Below are 21,947 nucleotides of genomic sequence, written 5' to 3'. Positions count from 1 at the left end.
CACATGAAGATAAATTCTTAGGGTAATCACTACTGCAAAGAATCCATAAATACTATTAGATCTTTCTATACGTATATTTATATATAAAGATAATAGAGAACAAGCCAAGGGGGACACTGTCTTTTAATAAATTTTGGAATTAAAAAGTCACTTAATAAAATTGCAGTTGTATCACATGAAAAAGTTTACATGCAGGTCATTTATCTGATTTTTTTTTAACTATAGAAAATGAAAATCTTTGTTAAAACTCACAAAGTTTGTCTCCTGTGGCCAGTTGGAGTATATTCTGAAGGGGCTGCACGGAGTTGGCTTAAGTTAATCAAGAAACCCTTAGGTATGAAAGAAATTCCAACTAAAACAATTAAAATATATATATTTATAATTCCAGGTCCTCAAAGGAAATTGGAATAGATTTTGAACAAAGCTTTGAGTCATCACGAAGGAACCCAATTTTAGCATCTTCTGGGAAGTGTAATGGTGAAACTGGCATTGAAACCTAACAGAAATGAGTTAATTTAGAAGCTGTGTGTGTTTTTCTCCCTACTGCAAAATCCTTACATTTGGAGATTTCTTTTTCTATTTATGACTCAGTAATATCATGCATTTAGCAAATTGGCATCTATTCAGATCTGCTGAATTTTTATATGAAAATAGCACATGGCCATGAAGCAGAAAACAGCATCATGTGCGCCACCTTTTTCCTACATACGTGCACAGCACTTCAGGGTGATACTGAGAACTACGTAAAAACATCAAACTCAAAGCCATTCATCTCTCCAGTGCAATGGATCCTGAAAGGAATCCATTATCCCAAATCCAGGGGATTATCCAAAGTTTCCCCAACTTCTTACAAAAGATAAACTCAAAGCAAGTTGGTTAGAATGCCAGTTTCTTCAAGCAACTGATACTTCAGATAAAAGTAGCGAGATCCTCTTAAAATGAAACTTCAACTGCTTTGTCACAACTCAATCATTTTTATGAAGAAAAAAGGCATTGTTACAATGGCTCAAAAATCGTTCCTTTAGTTGTAAGCAGAATTGGTCAAAAGGTTGATTGCACCTTCTAGCTAGCAAAGGTCTTTCCCACATCTTCTTTCCCTTTGTATTTCCTCTTGCCGTGTGTGAAGGGTATATATCTGTACTTTATCATATGCTGTGAAGAAAAAAAAACACCAATTTTTAGAGACAAGAAATATAGATAACGTTTATAAAAAATGTTTCATAATACATCATATAACTGACACAGTCCTCTAGGGAGAAAGTTCTACAGCACTTCAGAAGCTAACCATAAAGGTTAACTGGTTTAAAGAATGCTATGAGCCTGATTTTCACATTTGGTTACACTCAAACAACATAGAGAGCACAGTAAAGTTTGCTCATAAGGGGACTGCAGGGAACTCCTGCCACTTAGTTTACATTTGAGTAATGGTACTTTATCAAAATTCTGAGTGTCTGGAAAGAAAATGATTCTCCTCTTAAAACATCAACAAATATTAAGAATGTAATGCAGCAAACTGGACAGAGGCTGAAACAACACTGCACATTTTGACATCACAAATGCTATTCTGTTCTTAGCAAGTTACCTTGATTTGCCTCTTCATAGTGATACAAAACAGCATAATGAAGTACATCACAAGGATTGGCCAAAAAACAGGAACGTTGAAAGCCTCAAAGAATGTACATGCCATAGCAACCAGGATGCCTTTAGTGGCCGAGTGCCTTAAAAATAGCATTAACAATTAATCCTTCAACACCAGTCACCGTTAATTAATGCAGATATTTACACATTTCAGAAACAGAACGTGGGCAGACAGACCGACTCACCAGAATTTAAACTCTGGGAGCCTCCTAATGAAAGGCCGAAATTCTTCATTTTGCCTTGTAGGTAAGGAAGGACCATCATCTGAAGGAGAAAAAATAACAGACAACTCTGTTACATAGATTCCAGTTACTGTTGTGGCTTTAGTATAACAGGGTTGGTTTCCCATTAAAAAAAAAAAAAGATAACAAAAATGAGTGCCAGGTTATTGAGTTATTGCAGGGAGAATTTAAGTCATGTACACCTCTGTCAAAACAAAGATTAACAAAATATGGAATTGTTCAAGACCTGAAAAAAATCACTTTGGAGACCAATTTCATAGCAGTTTCTAATTTAAGCTGTATGGAGTTTTTGCAAGTTGAAGAATACAGTGTCAGACTGGAACTGCACAGCCTTACAGTATTATATCAGACAAAATGAGCCAGAAGTTTAATTAAGTTCAAAACTACTGCAGAATGAATTCACCATACCTGAATCTTCCATTAAAGAGGGATCTACCTTTGGCGACAAGAAAGCTATAAAGAGATTTAGATGGTAGATTCCCAAGGCATATGTCACAATGTACCAACCCTGAAGAAAGGGAGGAAACAAAGGAGAAAAGGTTAAAGACCTCCTGCACACCACTGTCAGATATTTTCAATCAAACAATTTGGTTTCTGCTTCCTTAATAAGTGCTTCTCCATGTCCTCACATTCACATGAGAGGTTTTCTTCTTAAAAACAAAGCAACAACAAAAAAACATGTTTTCCACTATTTCTATACTGATAGAAAACAAAGTTTTCATTTCAATTTACTTACATATTGACTAAGCTTATTGGAAGACCAGCAAAAACTTTAAATCTATCATTCTTAATAAGCTAAATATTTCTTAAATTTCCCTACAGTAAACCTATTATGTTAATTACAACAAACCTTAACATGAGTGGTACACTGATGGATTTAATGAAAGCTTTTCTTGGACGCCTGGTTTCCATGTTCAAAATGCAGATATCATAAAAGCAGCAAAAAGCAAGAAAGCAAGGCTTGCTTTGTTTGAAGCATCTTTGTAGGCTTCAGTCTCTTAAATATTCCTATTAGCACTGCTCTGCACAGTTCTTGCACTCAATCTGCAATCTCCAGTTTTCTGAAATCACCATTCTCGAGCTCTACACTGAACTGCAGCCTGGCATGAGATGCAGGCATCTGACCAGTGCAGAAACAGCCTGCTGACGGCCTGCAGAAGTGCCAAAAAAGCAAGTTTCTCAGTTTGCATGGCCAAAGGTAACCATGGGCTCCTGAACAAATCAGTCAGCTTTAAAAATAAAAAACTTCAATGGCTACGAAGTTCTCAGAAATTTATTATGTAATTTCAACAGCATTACTGCAGTATTTCCACTTTACCATCAAATAAATAATCTTCAGCATTCACAAATTCTTTAGTCTGAAGGCAGGAGTTGAACACCAGCAAGAGCTTCCTCCTCAGACTACCTGATCTACCCTTAATGTGTTCTAGTGACAAAATGTAATTCCTGAAATCCTCCTAACAGAAATAACAGAACACTAATGATGGCTGAAACTGACCAGTAAGCCCAGTTTTCCTACCTGCAGTAAATAAACTCTAATCATGTAGATAAAACTCAGACCCAAAGTTACGATCCATCGCACTGCAGTATATGGAGTAGATTTGTCTAACCAGGACTGGTAGATCTAGGAAGAAATACAGTAAGCAGCTGTAAAATATATGCTGCCCAGTGAATATGGCGTATTTCTGGGCAGCATTAGAAATAGTAAGCATTTGGAAATATATTTTGGAAAGGAGAGTAACATGAAACATTCTTATTACAATTAACTTTAATAATAAACAAATCTTTGAGAATACAAGCTCTACATTTCCACAAAGGCCAGAAAACCCCAACTCCTAATACGTGGGGCATCAGAAAGAAACCCTGAATTTAAACCTTTTATTCTTTATCTCCCTTAAGTTTACTTTCCTTAACACGATTATGACAGGGAACATAAAGCAACATTTTTTGATGATAAGAGCATATTTCCACTGTGATACATACATGATTCATACATACACATTAAAAATCCCATTAAACTACACATTAGAATATTTGTCTATTTTAAAAACATTTCAAATGAAATCTTCTGTACAGATTTCAGCATTTCAGCAGTTCATCCAACCTCAAACTCACTGAGGTGTGCATTGCTTTGCATTGAGTCCTGCTTCTAATGGAGTCAGAGAAATCCTAGAGAAAACCAACCTGCCCAAGTCTTGTGAAAAATCGATAGACCACAGAAGGCTTTCCATGAACAGACTCACCAATGCTGTCCCCTTCTGACATGGTTGCTGTGAAAATAAAACACATAGGTAACATTTCAAACAAAAAGCTGAGCGCTGTGAAACTTCATACTACAGAACACCTTATGTTCTTACATTATTTTGGACAACCCTACTTGAAAAAAAAAAAAGTATTCTTGGAGAAGACATTTATTCAAAAAGAAATTCTGTTCTAGAAGAAATTGTCAAGAAGGTAAAGAAAAGGGTATTTTACAAAGGGAAGAGAGGATCCAACCCATCTTAGGGAAGGAGAAACAAATCCACACAGAAATGCAGTAATGAGCCCTGTTAGACATCACCTTGATAAGGCAGGAGCTGAGTTACAACATGTAAGCACTGATACGCACTGCAGCACCACCTCAGTGCCTAAACACAAAGAACAAAACCAAAATAAATAATTTTTTTTCAAGCTGTTTAAGACTTTCAAATATGGAATAACTAAAGAGCAAAGCATTTAGGTTCAGGACTTTGTACACAAGTGGTTACAGAAACAAACATTTGTCACAAGCATCCAAAGCGAAACACTCCTAGCATGAATCACTGAGTTTATCTAATGAACATGAAGAGCCCTGAAGTCACAGAATAGTTTTATGTATCACTAAAACTGTAAACAAAGAACAGGGCAAGGATTCTGACCCCAGATAAAAATAATTCCCTTGGTATTCTTTTTTAAGGACATGTTCCTGCTACTAATTCAAGATCTTTACTCTTGAGTTAAGCTCAACTAAGCTTTATCAGTCTACTGAAGATATAAAGCAAACGAAATTGATTCTAAAGAGAAACACGTCTGCCACATCATCAAAAGCAATCCCTGACATTACTTCCTGGAGTGCCCATCTGGGGGTGGGACTGCACACCTCTGGGACAGCTGGAGGACTTTCACCACGATATTAACATCTCCAGAGCCTCAGATGGCAGCACACGAGTGAAACATCATTAATTCAGAAGAAGATACACTTAGATACTGCAATGGAAAAACTGAGACTGAGGACAATCTGGGCAGTCAAAGAATCTTGAAGCTGAGTACTTCCTATAAACACCTGAAAACCAGATCCTATAGAATAAATAGAAAGCAGGAAAAAAGGAGTCCTGTTACACCTGAAAAGATAAAGGGAAAAGGATCACGAGGCTTCAAAAAAAGATTCCATTTTAATTCTAGTTATGGCTAAAAAGAAAACAAAACCCAATGGAAACTCACACAAAGAAAGATACAGACATTTTAATTACAAAAAGGAAGTAATTATTATTCTGCCCATTCACTGCACTGCAGAAGGAAGAAATTACTCGGCACTATTAGCATCATTTTGTGCTTTATTTGGGGTGGGTTTGAATCATCCTGAGACATAAAATCACAACAAAAAAAGATATTCAATCTATTGATGACAGAATAACAATTTTCTAAAGGTGGCAAACGTCAAAACTCAAATCAATATTCACATCACAACACACCTGACTACTGCATGCTACAAGCAGACCTTGTAGACCACTCCAATTGTGCAACGACTGACCTACAGACCAAGCAACAAATCATGCCTACAAAGCTACCAATGGCTTTGAAATGGAATAGAGGTTTTGGTTGGTGTAAAGAGGCGCCGTATGTACAACCACGATTGACCATCATCCATACAGCCCCCTCACAGCAGGCCAAGCAATGCAAGCAGCTAACACTGTCTCTCTGACTCAAAAGCACCCAGTGGGGTTTCTTTAAGTAACGCAAACTACAGCATCATGTGACAAAGAATTTGATTTAGCATCTCTCATCATTTTAAAATACTCACTTAAAGCACACCTGTAAGCCACAAGCATTGAGGAAAGCCACCTTTGGCAGTGGAGGGGTTTACAACTAAGAACCTAAGCCATACCTTATTGCTATATGGGATTAATTAAACCCAAACAGCAGCAATTTCAGAATCACAGAATGGCCCGGGATTGGAAAGGACCTCAAAGATCATGAATCTGCAACCTCTCTGCTGCAGGCAGAGCCACCAACCTCCACGTTTAATATTAGACCAGGTTTTTCAATTCCTCTTTCACAATGACTTACAATAACTCTAAAGCCAGAAGGACATGCAAAGATTGATACAACAAATGGCAGTTTGCACCCAGCAGAGCACAGCCCAAACTGCCACTGAACAACTCCAAGCAGGTGAGCAGAACAACAAGGGCGTTTTTACCTCTGTTATTATGCTAATACCATCACAAACCTAATTGTACCCTCGAGTTCCTAAGGCCAAAAGTCACCTAAGCCACTTGTCCTAAAGTCGCATACAGTTACTAAACTTTCAGACAAACCTCTGACCACAATAAAAGCTTAAGTGCAAAACGCCAAGGAAGCAAATCGCTAGCAAGATCACACCACAGTTTATGGCAGTTTCCTCATCGCTTCAAGAAAATTACTTCATAAAGCAACGTCCAATAGTCGTGTGCCGGTGACAGAACGAAGGACAGCCTCAGGACCGCCCCAATGTTAGAAACGGGACGTTCCCCCCCCGGCCGGCCCGCGCCCACCCACCGCCACACAGCAACAGCGCCAGGAACCGAGCCAGAAAGAAATCAAATAAAAGCCAAAGGCGCTTCGGTTGGCAACGTCTGATACTGAGAGCAGCAGGAAGGACCCCTCAAAGGAAAAGCGGAGCCCGCTGAGGAGAGCCCGGCAGTGGCACCGAAACCCGGCAGAGCGAGCACAGGCCCGGAGCGGCCCGGAACGGGATGCGGCACGGCAGCCCCAGCAGCTCGGCCTGTCTGTGCCTCCGCCCCCACGTGGCGCCACTACCGGTCGGCCCACAGCCCCCGGCCCGGGCCGGGCTCCTGACGCCGGGCCGCAGCTACTCACAGGCGGCTGAGCCGAATCCTGCCTTCCGACCCCCCTCCCCCCGCCTCCACAGCCCCAATATGGCGGCCACAGCGGGGGGCACATTCACTTCCGCTTCCGGGGCAAGAAAGGCGGGGAGAGGATTCAGAGCCGGCCTGCCATTGGTGGCCGCGGGAGGAAGCGGGGCGGCCGCTGGAGCGCAATCTTTAACATCTGCGCAGGCGCAGCTCGCTCTGCTAGCGCTGAAGGGCGGCCCTTCTCGCCCCGCCCCTCCTCCTCTCAGCCAATGAGCGCCAGGCTGCTGCTGCCAGCGTGGAGGCGTCGGGAGCTGCGCGGGCACGTGGCGGCGGAGCCGCTGCAGTTTGCTGTTTTCCCGCCTCAGCTGAGCGCGCGCGCTCGGTAACGCCTCAGAGAGCCTTGCCTCAGCCTGCAGCTTCAGCAGTTTGTGGAGTTAAAGTACTCGAGTTTTGTTTGTCAATGGTCTATGCGGAGCTGAAAAGCAAGCAGATCTACCGAAGCGTTGGTGTTTTTGCACCTATCGTCATCCTCAAATTTCTGTATGAAGTATGATAAATGATGGTAGGTAAATCTACTCCTCTAACCTTCGAGTTTAAAAATCTCTGACACACATACGCAGGAAAGTTTGGGATTAAAACGAATAGAACAAGATCAGAAATACTCCTTAGGCAAAGATGCGGATGGCATAAAAAAAAATAAGCACAAGCGCTGCTGTGCATCTGATGAAACAATCCGAGCTAAAATCGTGCAGCAAAAACGGTGCGCAGCCGCTTCTCCCTCCGCGAGCCGGCGATGCTCGGTGCAGCTGTGTGCAGTGCCGCTTTGTGCCGCTGGGTGGCGCTGCAGTTCGCGCTTTGAGGCCGAAGGCGGCTCTGCCTCGGGCCGGCGCTGCTTTAGGAGCTGCGCTGCCTCTGCTGCCGGGCGGCGCTGGGCTCGGTTTTGAAGAGGGTGCGTGCTTGAAAGCGAAATGAGGCTTTTGCAAAACAGAAAACAAACAAAAAAAAGAGAAGTCATTGGGGGTACTGATAACGCCATCCTGATGGTTTGTTTGGTGTGTATACAGAAAACAAGCTCAAGGCAGCTTCTTGATGCAAGTGTGCATTTGTGTTTCAGGTATTCATTTGCAACATGTATTTAAACATAAGGCATAGGAATGCCAACAATGATATACTTTGAGGATAGTAATCATGAACTTAAAATACGTAAAGTTATCAGACTGCTTATTTTCACAATTACCAGTCAGTTCTGATGCAGTAGAGGCAATCTGCTTTAATGATCTCTTAACGAAGAAGAAATGACACAAAACGTAAGATAGGTCAGTCCTCGAGTGTGTGTACACTGACTTACTTTCCTGACAGATTGATGTGGTCATTCATAGGTCATTGTCAATTCCAACAAAAACCAAGGCACGGTTCCAGCAGAATGTGAGTTTTCAAAATATGGAGGTAAACAGCAACAATGTGACAACTCATGAGAGGAGCTGTTATGGGCAGCGTGGGGATGCAGTAGTAGAAATGCTGAGTCACAGCTTGCACCAGTGATGGAGCACCTGGTGGGAAGGCAGGGCCAGCCCAGGGGAGCTCAGGTGCATGCAATGTACTGAGTGATTAGAAGGGCTGGAGCCAGGATCCACCCCTTCCCAGTCCTCATTTAAGGGCTGGCAGTGGAGGTGAGGGTCTCTTGTTGGATTCCTGTGTGCCTGAGGCCTTCAGAAGGTAATCAGCTTTTTTTCCCCTTATTGTTGTGCTCATAGTTGCTGCACGATGAGCATATGCTCACTTGTTGCAGCCTAGGAAGTTGTTTCTGTACTGCTGCACTTCCCATCGTGTTATGTAGTCACAGATGCAAGCAGTCACAATGGAAATGGTAGAGGCTTAGTTTGGTGCCTTTAGAAGGTAGGGTACTAAGAGAGACTCAAAGACTTGAGAAATTCCCATCTTGCTTTGCCCACAAACCGCTACAGGTGAGATCTTAGAAGCTGTTTTGTGCAGTTAGAGGTCTTGGTGAGTGTCAGGCTTTCTTGCTGATCATTCAGTGCTTCCGTGCTTTATGCAAACATTTCCATGCCTGAGAACTGTGTAAATGTAGGAATTTTAGGAAAGAAAAAACCCCACTTTTTCTAAACTGAAATAGTACCTTGGACATACTGAAGTAATTTTCTTGGAACAGAAAGAATGTGACCAAATCTTTAAAGCCCTGGGATATTTTAGCGTTCTTTTGTGGTATAGAATATGCTTGTCATGGTATGGGTGTTGAATTTATCTGTTTTTCCTCTCCAGTTTTAACTATTAATATAAGATTTTTATCTTTTTGGACAGGTAAATTATTAATAAATGATGCTATTAGTAGCATAATAGCATGTTGATATGTCCAGTAAACAAGCAATAGTTATTACTGTTTACAGACAGGCCAATAATAACAACATCTCAGACTTATGCACTGCTTAATCATTAAACTAATTTCACTTAAAGGGAAAATGTTATGAGAGCCAATGTAGGAGCTCTCGCTGGTCAATGGGGGACCTAAATTAAAGCCAGCCAAAATAACCTGACTTAAAAACAAACCACCAGCACCGCCAATGACCTGTGTTGCCTGGCTGGTTGTAGTGCCTTTGCACGTGTGCATCTGTATGGAAAATAAAGGGAAACAATAAAATGTAAACCAACTTTGCAGAGGTTGCTGAAGTTAAAATATATAGAGATAGATATAGAGATTTTCCTCAAAAGTGTTTCCTTTCTGTGATTTCTCATTTCTGGCTGCTGCATCCATCCCGGTAAGCAGATGCTGTGTTCCATTCTGTCCCTGTTGCTGCTTCTTTGTGTGTTTTGGCTGTGTTTAGTTTGTCTTCTTTCCCAGAGGAAGGCCTGCTGTTTGATACACCTGTTAACAACACTAAACAGGTGGCTAGCCTTATGGGCTTCTTCACCTGCAGGCTTTCAGTTTTTTTCTGCCCTAGAATGCATGTGAGCTTTGGTATCTCTTTACAAGAGTCAGAGTTACAGACAGTGTGCAAATTATTTAAGTGCCTGGAATTTAAATTGGTCAGAATTACACTGCATAGTAGTGATGGGGACAAATAGGGTAGGTTTGGCTGTGCGGTCTGACCTGCTGTCAGCTGAGGCTGCACCCAATTAACACAAACTTGTTACAAAGCTGAGCATGGTGCAGTCATCACTGGACTCTGTGAAGTACATTTATGGTGGGATTTCTGATCAGGGCCCTGCAAGTCTGCTGAAGGGCTGCAGCCCTGATAATGGATGTGATTGATAAAAGCCTGAATTGATGATGTGGAAATCATAGACTACTGAAGATGGGCAAGTTGAGTTTGAAATACAAACAATCATAATAAAATATGTAATAGCCACTAACTGAGAAATGGAAGCCACGTCAATGACCTGGAAATTGCTTCCTGGAATGAAGTGTTTAGTGTCCCTTTTCTTTTTATTCACAGAGATTCCTTGGACAAGTTGTTCTGCTATGCAATGCTGGGTGTAACAAAGTTAATATTTTCAATTCTTAGAATAATGATGATGTATATCTACCAAATCAGTTACAGTTTGCAAATCTTGCTTAAGGAGAGACCATTCCAAGTAAAACCACGCGTGCATTTCCAATATTTAGTTACTCCTTAGCTGTTTCCTTAGATCTAGCTGTTTCAAAGTTGAAACCGATGGTGAACAAATTCCTAACATCTCAGTTTTGTGATGTGAAATGTCATGCTAATCTGATCAAGAGGGCTGGTGCAGAGCTTAATTAATGATGACCTTGTGCAGCTGCTGTTGTTGACGAACTGCTGCTTATTTATTACTCAAAACACTTAAATGAATTTTGAGTCTAGAACCACTGCATGGTTATATGGGGTGTTTTTTCAGAATAAATTCCTTATTACTGAACCTTAGGTTTGGGGGATTTCTTTCTTCAATATCTAATATCTGATAATAGACAACTTTGCCCTCATCGCATATTATTCCTCACTAACTTCTTTGCCTGTTTTGGGCTCAATCAGTGGATTGCAGCGTATTTGTCCAGCATACTGTAGGTCAGAATCAGGGAACACAGAAAACACTAAAACTCAAAGGTTTTTGTTTTGTTTAAAGTAGAATTTCTCATTGTAGGGTTTTTTTAAACAACAAAACCCCCAGCATAATGCAGCCTGTCACTGAAACCTTGTTCTCCGTTTCCTACTCTCCTGTTTGTGTGCTGGTAGCTCTTTTTCTGGAGGCCTCCATGTCACTCTGGTTGTTCACGCCTTTGTTTCTCTACAGAAATGTGTGATGTATAGATAGTGCTTATGTGGACGTCAGCATTTCCAAACCTTGCATGTGTTGCATTGCTAAGCAACTTTTAGCAACACTTATCTCTCATCCTTATGCCATCTGGAAAAAAGGATTAGACAAGGAAATGTGCCAGAGAGAGACAAAGGCAAATCTAAGTAAGAGCTAGCTTAATTGCTTAAGAGAATGGGTGACATTAATAGTAGGCCATCACAGGAATTGATTGAAAGCAGAATGCCTTTACAGGTAGAGAAAAGGGACAGCTGAGAAAGGTGCGTTATTCCCCTGCTGCCTTCTTGTTCCCCAGAGGAAGCAGTGCACAGCTGAACCCTACTGTATGTTTTTGTACAGTGATGCAAGATGAAAACCCATATGACTTCAGTACCTCATTTAGTTCCAGTTACAGTGAGCTTTTTTTCCCCTCTTCCCAGTTATGTGCACTCATGACTGTAACTAGCTGACAGCCATTTAGAGAGTCTCTTTTACCAGGCAGAGAAGATTGTTAAAATGCCAAGCTTCTGTACATCAGTTACCAACTGCTGTTGTTGGGATACCTGCAGTAGATGCTTGCTTTAAGTAGTGGCAGAAGGAACAGACCAATGCAAATAGCATCACAAGTGCATTTCCAAAGAACTGCTTTGCTGTGCTTTCATTTTTCAGCTTAAATCCATGATTGCTAAGGCTGCAAACAGAGTGTTGGAAACTTCAGCCACAAACTGGAATTCTAATTGGGTTCACACAGATTTCAGAGTTATATTAACTCTTTATTTTGTATGTCTGCTGTTATCACACAAGAGGCCAGAAATACAACTTAATAGAAGGATGTCCTTAGATTTTAAATTATTATTGTCATTATTAACAGTGGAGGAACTGTACTAAATCCCATTCAGCAATCACACAGCCACTCAGAACAACTGACATCTGTGATTGAGTTGTTCTTCCTGTACCTGGACCTTTGTCTGTGCTTTGTCCTTTTGCTGACAGGACAGCTGCTGTCTTAGTGAAAATGTGGCTATAAATTCATCTTGGAATCACACCATGTTGGGTAAAAAAGGATCTGCTGAAAAAATGTTCTCCCTGATACTGTACAAGATTGAGTGATTGCACGTAGCAGTTTAGGTTGTTAGAAACCTTAACTTGGTCACACCATAGCTTTTTATTGGTATTTGGCTTTGCAGCCTTAGGAATCTTCAAACTTGCATTTTGTAGAAAGGCTGTATCTTGGGTCAAATGCAGTGCAGGTTGAAATCAGTGAAGCTTTTTTGGAATTGTTTGGTACACTTTTTCACTTTCCACAATCTTTACAAGCAAAATAATGCATAGTTCTGCTTGTGACAAAGCAGTTATTCTTTCTTGCCATGTAATTTAGTGCCATGTAATATATGAACTGCAGGGCCTCACATAATAGTATCCCACAGTAACAAACGTTAGGCAAGAAGTGTTTGATTCTTCCCCCCATCTCCTTTTAGAGGAGTGCCACATAATCCTTGGTAGTTGTGTGGTCTCCCATTCAACTTCTCACAAAAATGTTGGAAGGCTATTTATAAAGAGCCTTGAGGGCCACCCACTTGGCTATTGAAAATCTGCTGAAATAATCCCTTCTTTATAATGTAGCTGTGTTGTAGTCAAAACTTAAAATCCATGTGTATTTCTGTTTAAAGGGGCAATGGAGAAATGACATGTTCAATGGACAGGGCACTATAATTCATTGTTCCAGTGACATCTGTGATGGACTGTGGATCAATGGCTGCGCTGCTGGTAAGTACATTCATTATGCTCTCCAGTTATTAACAAGACTTTGACATAATGCTTTGGTTGTCCTTCTTTTGATTCATATCATCTGACTGTAGTGCCTGGTATCCTCTGAGTGTTCCTCCTAGAATGTGTAGCTCTGTGGAGCAAGGGGGAGATGGCTGTTTGAGTGAGACCTCTGCTGAAGGGAGAGAGCTGTTCATTCAGAGTACGTGCAGAACTGCAGCGAGGTATCAAATGTTCTTGTAATGGCTTTTTATTGTTGTGATGAGGGAGTGCTTTTTTAATAATGTGAGCTTTCCGTTTTAAAGTGAAGGTGTTCTGGAGTTGGGAAGTTGGAAGGATAGCAAAAGAAACAACTTGGTATGTGAGCAGCTTGTACAAGAGGAATCCTAGTCCAAAGTGTTATTGGAAATAATGAATTTCTTGGCAGGTTGTAATTTGTGAGGCATAGAGCAGCAATGAATCTTATAATGCAAAGCTATGGACTCAGTGACTTACTAGAGACGCTTTCCAATCCATCTGACTTATGTATGAGGGGATTGTGTATGAAACAGTAGTTAAAGCTTCAGTGCAGCTGAAGGTCCTCAGATATGAATGCATCACATAGAAGGACATGCTCTGAAAAACTTGAAATAAAGCATATATGCACATTCCCTTGGTGTCAAGCACCAAAATGTATGGAGTGGAAGAGTGCAGTGGCTTAGCTAGAGAATGTTTGCTTGTCAAAATGTTTACTTGTGGGATAGTAGCATTCTAAAAATTAAGTATTTAATGCAAAAAAATAATAATAATCAGAAGGATATCATTAGTCTTATTCCCATCTTTAATATTAGGTTTACCTGTTAGACTCATGCTTTTAGAACACAGTGAAAATGTTTGTTCTTAGAAGCATTTCCTGTGAAGGAGCTGCTGTGGGTTGCAGAAGGCTCGCACTGCAGTGCTGCTTTAATCCAGTCAAAGTTGGTAGTAATCAAAATTCATAGCTATGTTCAAACCCTATAAAATGTTGTGATGGTCTGTTTTGTGATTAGTTAGCAGATGTTAACTTTAACAGGCCTTTTCTCTGGCACTGTAAGCAGAACAATAAGGAACTGAATGGGTCTTGAAGAACTCTCTACACAATCATGGCAGCATTCTCTTCAGATTACTGTAAGGATACATCTGAAGAGGAAATTTGTTCCATTCCTGTTCAGTGGATAGTTAGAAGACTTAATTTTCCCTTTTCTCAGCAATGCAATCATTTACATTCCTTATTAAGATAGCACGATATTCCTGTTTATAATTAAAACTTAATAGTTTTTTAACCTTTTAAAAGTGTGTTTTTATGGAAGCCGAGGTTATTCACAGTTCTTCAGTTTAAAATAAATGTCTGGATATGTATTTCAGGCAGAATGGTAGCTTGGCTTTGCAAAAGCAAATAATGGAAATATTATTTACAATGCAGTATCTGGAAGAGTGAAAAATGTCTGTTTTTCTTCACAATTTGAGTAGGAGAAAAAGAAGAAACTGCCTTCATTAGAAGTAATGAATGTATATCTTTCCATCCTTCCGGGAAGACAAGTCAGCTTTCATGTTGTGATTGTCCAAGCCAAGTACAGATGGTGTTGTTTGCACTGTCTTTGCAAGACATTAACCCTCCCAGGGAGCAGGCATTCTAGATACCATGGGCAGCAGTTCGTCTACATGTTTGCTAGCTTGGAGTTTTTCAACAATTTCATCAGTTATAACCTTCAGTGATTTTTATCCATAGAAGTGAACTGTTTAGTTGTTGAATTTATGACTTTCCCTTGAACAGGATTGCTTTCAATCTTGCAGCAGTTACATCAGGAGAGTGCTCAGTTAGGCAAAGCCTAATGGTGGGCATATGTTGTTGGAGAGAGAGCTCATAACATTATGGCTAATGCCTATTTTCTGGTGTATGCCTACCTGTAAACTTATTATATTTGGACTTCAGATTTTAAAGCCTACCAGCACAAACAAAACCATCAGAGCTATTTTATTTCACAGTGGATTTGAGGTTATAAGCTGTCTTTTGACAGTTGCTGCATCTGGAAACTGGGAACTGAGATCTTTTGTCGTTAGGCATTCTGAATTTGCACTGATTGATTTACCAATCCTGAAGGGTAACACAGCTCCAGGAACTGGGTCTGGCCTCCTGTGGGGAGGAAGGACTGCTGCAAGCGGCCAGTGTGATGTGTAAAGGTAATGGGTTGGTTAACTTCTACCTTTTAATGAACTGGAAAAAAAGGTATCTTTACATAACATTAAAATAACTTGAAAATATAGGAAACTGCCTTTGTAATAAGAATGGATGGTTCTTAAGTGATTTAACACAGAGTGCTGGTTTTCTGATAATAACTAAAAGAAAACAATGCATGTCATGAAATTTACTCCACTTCATAGGAGAAAACTACCCCTCTTTGGGTTGATTTTCAGTTATTTTTAATCAGGCAGAACATACTGCTGTGCAGTAAGGTCAAGAGGGCTCAAGCAGCAATTCCTACAGTCTCAATTAATTTAGCAAGAATTAAATGAGGCCTAAAACCAGAAATGCTCTGGAATCAGTACTTTTTCACCCTCCAACTGATGTTCAGAAGTACTGCTGTTACTTTGCATACTTGTAGTAACAGATTTGTCAGGTGAAGGGGTACCACAAAAGCAGCGGTTTCAATGCCTTAGGAATCCCTAAGTGTCAGAAAAGAACCAACAAACAGAAATAATGTTGTAGGCAGGTCAGGTTTGTTCAGGATTGCCCTTTGCATGCATGTTTGTGATCCCCGATGATGACTAGTAGCTCACAAAGCTGCTTGGACAACAGAATTCAAATCTACTCTTAAATATCTCCATTCTACGAGTGCTCGGGGTTCAGTGAGTAGGGCTTATCCTATTGTTGGCTGTGCTCAATTTGATTAAATGAAGTTTTAGATTCAGCAGTGGTTTAAAAACAATGATAATAACAAGGTGGTGTGGTGAGAGATTGTCTTTTACAGGAGCTCATGCACTGAGACCTGCATGAAAGTGGCAGTGGAAGAGTGACTGGTTTCACTGGAGCATGCAAGAGGCTGAGGATAAACCTGCATGTTGTTACATGCAATGGCTAGTTGTGTGCATGTCAGTGTTTTAGTGAGAATGCATGTAAAAAAAGCTTTGTTAGCACTGATGGGAGCATTAATTTTCTTCTAGTAGGGTTATGATAACTTAAATACAATGATGCTTCAGCTCTTAGTACTGAAACTCTTCACGTGATCAATAGAGGTAGCCTGAGGATCATCAAAGACTTATTTTTCACTACAGATAATCTGCTAAAAAAAAAACTGGCCCAGCTTTCCTTCCTGAATGCACTGATAAATAAAGATTCCAAAGGAACTGGATTGTCTGAAATCTGGTATTTCGTATGTTCTCATGGGTCGGGAGAGCAGGGGGAACTGCAGGCATAACTTGGTTTCTCGGTTTTTTTTTTTGTTCAGTTTTGTTCTATCTGACCTGTCTCAACTAACAGTTTCTGCTTTTTTAGCAGGTATTTATTGTCACTTTGACTATTTTATCTCAAATTCCCTGGTAACTCATCCCTGTAATAATTACTGTATTTGGAATCTGCTTTCTAAATATGTGCTTCAGTTCTACTACTCAATAATGAAAAGATGATTTTAATGCAGCTCTAAAAAAAAAAAGTTGAATGTTTCCTCAGCTGCCTCTGTAGCAGCTAGAATGAAGTATCACTAATGCTTATCCCAGATCTCTGTTGTGTTGCCAAGGTTTTATGTGAACGTTTTATTAAAAAAAAAAACCAAAAAACTTTGGCATCAGAAGCTCTCTTACAGGTACCTGTAGAAGTTATTCTGTTTATTTTGAGTCTTTATTTGTTGCATGAGCATAGTAATCTTGACAAATTAGAGCTGTAATTCATGCGAAAGATGGAAAGAAAAAATAAGCTTGGAAGGGAGAACTTGGAGTAATACCTTGACAGCAGCAAACCTAGCAGAAAGCAACTTCACCATGGTCTGCTGCAGAACTGCACATAATCTGACACCAGAACCAACTTCTGTCAGCCCCCCACAGGTCTTTCCTTAACGCTGTCCTTCCTAGGTGTGTTTTGTAGCTTTTTTTGTTTGCTTTCTGATCTTATTTCATATGGACCTTTCACTCTGCTGGAAAAAACTGTTATTTCCAGGTGTCAAAATGATCATAGTCCTAAAAAATAGGAACAGGCACAAAAACTATCACCACCATCCATAAATATTTATTAGCTTTGAGGAGAGGGAACAAGACCAGCAAATGAAACCTGCTCTGAGGCATGCTCTAACAAATGGAGGGCAGGGAGAAGAAAGCTGAAGGTGGGACCCTCGGTTGACTGCTTTCTTCAGGAAATAAAATTCTGTTCAATAAAGCAAAGCCATCATCTTCTAAACTTTTAAACACGTGAAACTTCACAAAAAGGAATTAGGATTCAATAGTTTTTAAGACTTTGATAATTTGTGTGAATGTGTGTTTAAATAATCAGATCTTATGGGTCTGACTGTACTATCTGACAGTGACATGTTGAAATAGCAGCTATGTGACTGTCCTGTCTGTAATTTCTAATACACATCTGCCATTTCATTTCACAACAACAGGGCAGCAAAGTGATGATTAAAATGTTTGCTGATTTTGCAATTAGAAACCCTGGGCTAGTCCTAAACATGCTGATTCCATTAGACTTGCAAGGAGTGCTGGGGATGTTGCACTAATTGTGATAAAAGGGGTCTCAGCATGTGTCAAGCACATCTATGTTAACTCAATTTAATGAGGCATCAATTTGAAGTTAGGATCTGACTGTACAAGTCTCTTATCTGCTTTGCTTTACTGCTCCTTCTGAAGCCTGTGATATGTTTCCCTGTAATTATGTCATTCTCAGACCTGGTTAATTTGAAAAAGTAAAAAAAAAAAGATAAATTTTTGGGTGGTAAAAGGAATGGAAAATTTCCTAACAGTTCTTTCTTTGAGTTTATCTGGATCCAGAGTTCCTGCATGGCCATTTGTCTTGTCAACGAAAACAGAAAAGCAGAAAAAGGCAACAGAGATAAAATTTTGACTGTTCCCAAATTTGTTTTCCTAATGCAGTCACTTCTTGCCAATGTCTCTTCTTCACCAACTTCAGCATCTTGGTTTTTAGTACAGTTAACAAACTGTTTAATTTCATTTTCGTCTCTTCTGCTTCTATCTTCAGGCTAAATAAATATTAACAAAAAAGCTGCGAACCCAAACGTTACAAAAAAAATCCAAACCCCCCCAGATCTTTAATTTCCCTGGGTAGCTACCCAGGAGTAAAAGCCACTTCTGAAAATGTGTCCTGTTGGGATCTTTTGAGAAAGCTGTTTGTGATTCAGAGTTCAGCTGAATTCAGGAACTTCTACCATTCTTTACTTTGTCTACTGAAATATTTCTCTCTGATTTGCACAGTAAAATAATGTGAGATTTTGGATCTGACCGCATAAAAGGGATCACTGAGTCCTGATTAGCGTTCATTTAGGTATTCAGCTTAAGTAAATTAAAAAAAAAAAGTATTAATACAAAATTCTTTCTTTGAGTCTTTGGTTTGTTTTAAACTTTCAGATTGGCTGCTCTGTGTTTTGCTTAGAAGAAAAGCCAAGCTTACACATATGGAAGATTGCCAGATCCTCTAAACCCTATTTTGGTTAAATTACAGTACCCATATTTTGATAACAAAGCACATTGATTTCATATTCAAAAAGATTTTTATATTTAGTCTGTTAACCTTTTGTAATTCCCACCCACAGCTTTAGACTGTAGAACATTTTAATGCTAATTGTTGTCAGTAGGGTATCTGCCATGGCCCCTTGGTAATTTAAATCCATTGAATCGTAATGCAGGTGCTGATAATTGCAGAACTGTTATTGTTTGGCTTCAGAATGTGTCTCACAATTCTTTGCAAATTGGATTTAAGAACTCCTAAAAATCCCATATTTGAAGACAAACTTGCATTGTTTTAATAATAATAAAAGGAAGAATTTTTTCTCTCTCGTCTTTGGATATTTTTATGTACTCTCAGTTTTAAAGCAGTCTTCACTGTCAGATTCTGTTCAGCAGCTATTGTGAGCTCATAAAGATGTCTCTTAGCCCCATTGTTTCCGGATGTTTATAAGCAATCTTGTCTAGCAATTTTTGGAAAGTATGGTTGTTTGGTGCAGCATTGTAATCCAGTAAATATGCTGTGGAAATGAAGGAAGAAAAGCTTTGTGTGCGAGCCCAGGTCGTCTGGGTGATTTGGGACAATACTTCCTCCAGTCTTACTTTTGTGGGATGAAATAATGGCATTACTTTGTCTTTAAGCATCCTCTGAGCTATGTTTTAGCCAATGGAATTCTGTCCTATAGCCTTGATGGCCAAATCTATGTGTTTTCTAGCCATAAGAAAACAATATTCCATATTTTACTAGAATCTTCATTATGTTCTTCATAAAAAAAAATCTACATAATGCAGAGTTGATTATGCAATAACACTTTGTTTGGAATACACAATGTGCTAAAGTGCTGCCTGGGAAAATATTTTAAATACAGAGTAGTCATTACTTTTATTAAATGATTATAATTTTAGTAGGTTTGATGAACCCTCCCTCTGAGTGAAGGCTTTGTTTCCATAGAACGCTTTAATATGGATGAGAGTGGTTCTCACGAGAAAAATCTTCCGTGAGCTGAAGTAAACTTAGGAAGGTAAATTTAGGGTCAAACATAGAAGCATTTTCTGGTTTCTGCTATTTGACATTTCTTGTTTCTTTCGGTTAAAAACAACTTAATTCAGTATGGATTGGGAACGGTCAAATTAAAAAGGTGTTCTGACCATTCAAAGAGAGTGACCAATGGTAGTGAGAAATCACTGCTGGAAGCTTGAGCCCCAGGGTCCTGTCTGGGAGCGTGACTTTCTCAGCAGAACGGGTTTGGGGATGCAGGAAGGGCTGGGCTCTGTTCTTACTTGTGGTAGAACTTCATGGTGGAGATGCAGCTGTGTGACTCTTGCAGTCTCTAGTTGTGGTAATGCAGTGGTTACCGCGGGGGGCTCACATTAAGGTATTTCTGCAGGCATTGTTTTGGTAACTATTCATCTGCACCTAGCTGCTGAAGGCCTAGGGATACTTTTTAAAATGCTGGGTACGTCTTGAAATAATTTATCTTTTTTTGAAGCTTAAAAATGTGCAGTTGTGAATTCTAGCAAAACGTCTATGCAGGTTAAATTATCGACAGCTTCGTATTTCACATTTTGTAGTGAATGGTCAGACTTAATTGACTGAAAACTTCAATGGTGAGTAGCTGATAGGAGAAGAGTTCCTTCTCTGCTTGTTTGTTACTGCTGATTACTGCAGGTACAGATAGAACAGATATTTTTTTTTTTCAGTTAACAATTGATTTTAATCTGTCTTTGTGATTTCATGTATTTCAAGCAGCAGTGAAGGCAAACCATTTGTTAAATACATTGCCTGTGTTTTACATTAGGGATATTTGGGTTTTGCTGTTGGAAACATGCAGTGTGTTTCCCTTATGGAAAATCTGGCAGTCCAGTTGCATGTGGTTTATTATTGTTATTATTTTAACACCATTTTCTAACGTTGGCTGTATTTTTAAAGCTGCACTGAGATGAACTATTGTTTTAGGGGATGTGTGTGTGCATTTAAATAACAGAGGGACTGAACTAATAGGATACTTGTTTTGGAACATCACCAGCTCACTGGGCAGGATTTATGCTGTACAAGAACCAAATTAGTTGAGTAGTGTCAACAAGCAAGGTATGGATTCTCACCTTCAACAATCTTCTATAATGCTACATGCACAATTCCAGGTGGTGAAGCCCTTTCAAGTGAGAGCTGATTTAGCCACTGGGGAATCTTCTGTGTCATGAGCAATTTTAATTGGAATAGTATTGAAATGATCCTCTCTAACCTGAGTTATTACAAATTGATTTAACATAAGTTAAATTTATTTTGCTTTCTGCTGAATAAGTCTTTGCTCCTCCCTTCTGTGCTAACGAGCAAAGCTCTTCGGTGAATTGACTTTAATACTAAAGACTAATGCAGTGTATCTGGTCACCTTTAAATGAGACACATCCATTACTCATAGGACCAATAACTTTTTTAAGAAGTTCACTTAAATGAAGATATTGCAGCATTTAGTCTGCTAATAACCATTTGTATTGTATTAATAAATATCACATCTGCAATACAGGGATACTGCCGTGTCATCTTCACTGAGTTTTATCTTCCTGACCTCACTCCCCCTGCCACACACACACACAACTTCTAGTTTGATGTCCTACACAGGTGATCAGTGTGCTGTAATTGAAATGACGGTATAAAGATAATTAATTGATTCTTCACTCGCACAGAGGTCAAGCTGCCCTATCTTCAATGGCTGTTGTGAAAGTAGTCATCCTGCTGGTACCAACTCCTCAAAGGTGGCGTGTGATCTTTGTCTTGCTGACAGTCTAAATCACTGTAATTAAAAGTGACAAGAAGGGGGTATTTAGTGAGCGATTCTCTTGTGTAGTTCCTTTAGCTTTACTTTGAAAGCATGTGCAACTGGGATTGATAACCCTTGGTAGGTTGTGGGCTGTGTGGCATGCACTGTGTTTGCATCTGAGCCTTAGTGCTGTACCACCAGTAATGTGGAACACCAGGCATGTTGCAGATGTTTATTAAAAATAGTGTTTCTGGGATGAGTAACTTGGGATTCTGTCAGGCACCTTGAAGCCATTGATTCTAAACACGTTTCTTGGAACGGCTGCTTGTTTTGAGATTATTTCAGGTAAAGATTTGCATGAAGAATTCTTTTTAATGTTCCTGCGAAGGAGACTGAATTTCTTGGTTTGTGTAGTGTAATAGAGAGGGATTAGATGATTCACTGCGTCTTTTGTAGGCCCATCTGTGGCTCTTAAAATTAAAAAAAAAGTTTGTGCCATG

The 21,947-nt window shown here is 39.7% G+C and overlaps 1 protein-coding gene across 1 annotated transcript; it reads right to left on the bottom strand.

Annotated features, from left to right (window-relative positions):
• Positions 1 to 1,029: 1,029 nt before the first annotated feature.
• Positions 1,030 to 4,145, bottom strand: RER1 (retention in endoplasmic reticulum sorting receptor 1; the record flags this gene model as incomplete). The annotated part of the gene is made up of 6 exons (XM_079545459.1): positions 1,030 to 1,152; positions 1,583 to 1,718; positions 1,824 to 1,902; positions 2,289 to 2,388; positions 3,400 to 3,504; positions 4,065 to 4,145. The coding sequence occupies 6 exons, from the start codon at positions 4,143 to 4,145 to the stop codon at positions 1,063 to 1,065; spliced, it is 591 nt and encodes a 196-aa protein (XP_079401585.1). The 3' UTR covers positions 1,030 to 1,062.
• Between the last annotated feature and the right edge of the window lie 17,802 nt (positions 4,146 to 21,947).

The sequence above is a fragment of the Tetrao urogallus genome, assembly GCF_951394365.1.
Source record: "Tetrao urogallus genome assembly, chromosome: 21".
NCBI classification, from domain to species: Eukaryota; Metazoa; Chordata; class Aves; order Galliformes; family Phasianidae; genus Tetrao; species Tetrao urogallus.
The sequence above is the reverse complement of the archived record's forward strand: the minus strand, read 5'-3'. Positions and strand labels throughout refer to the sequence as shown.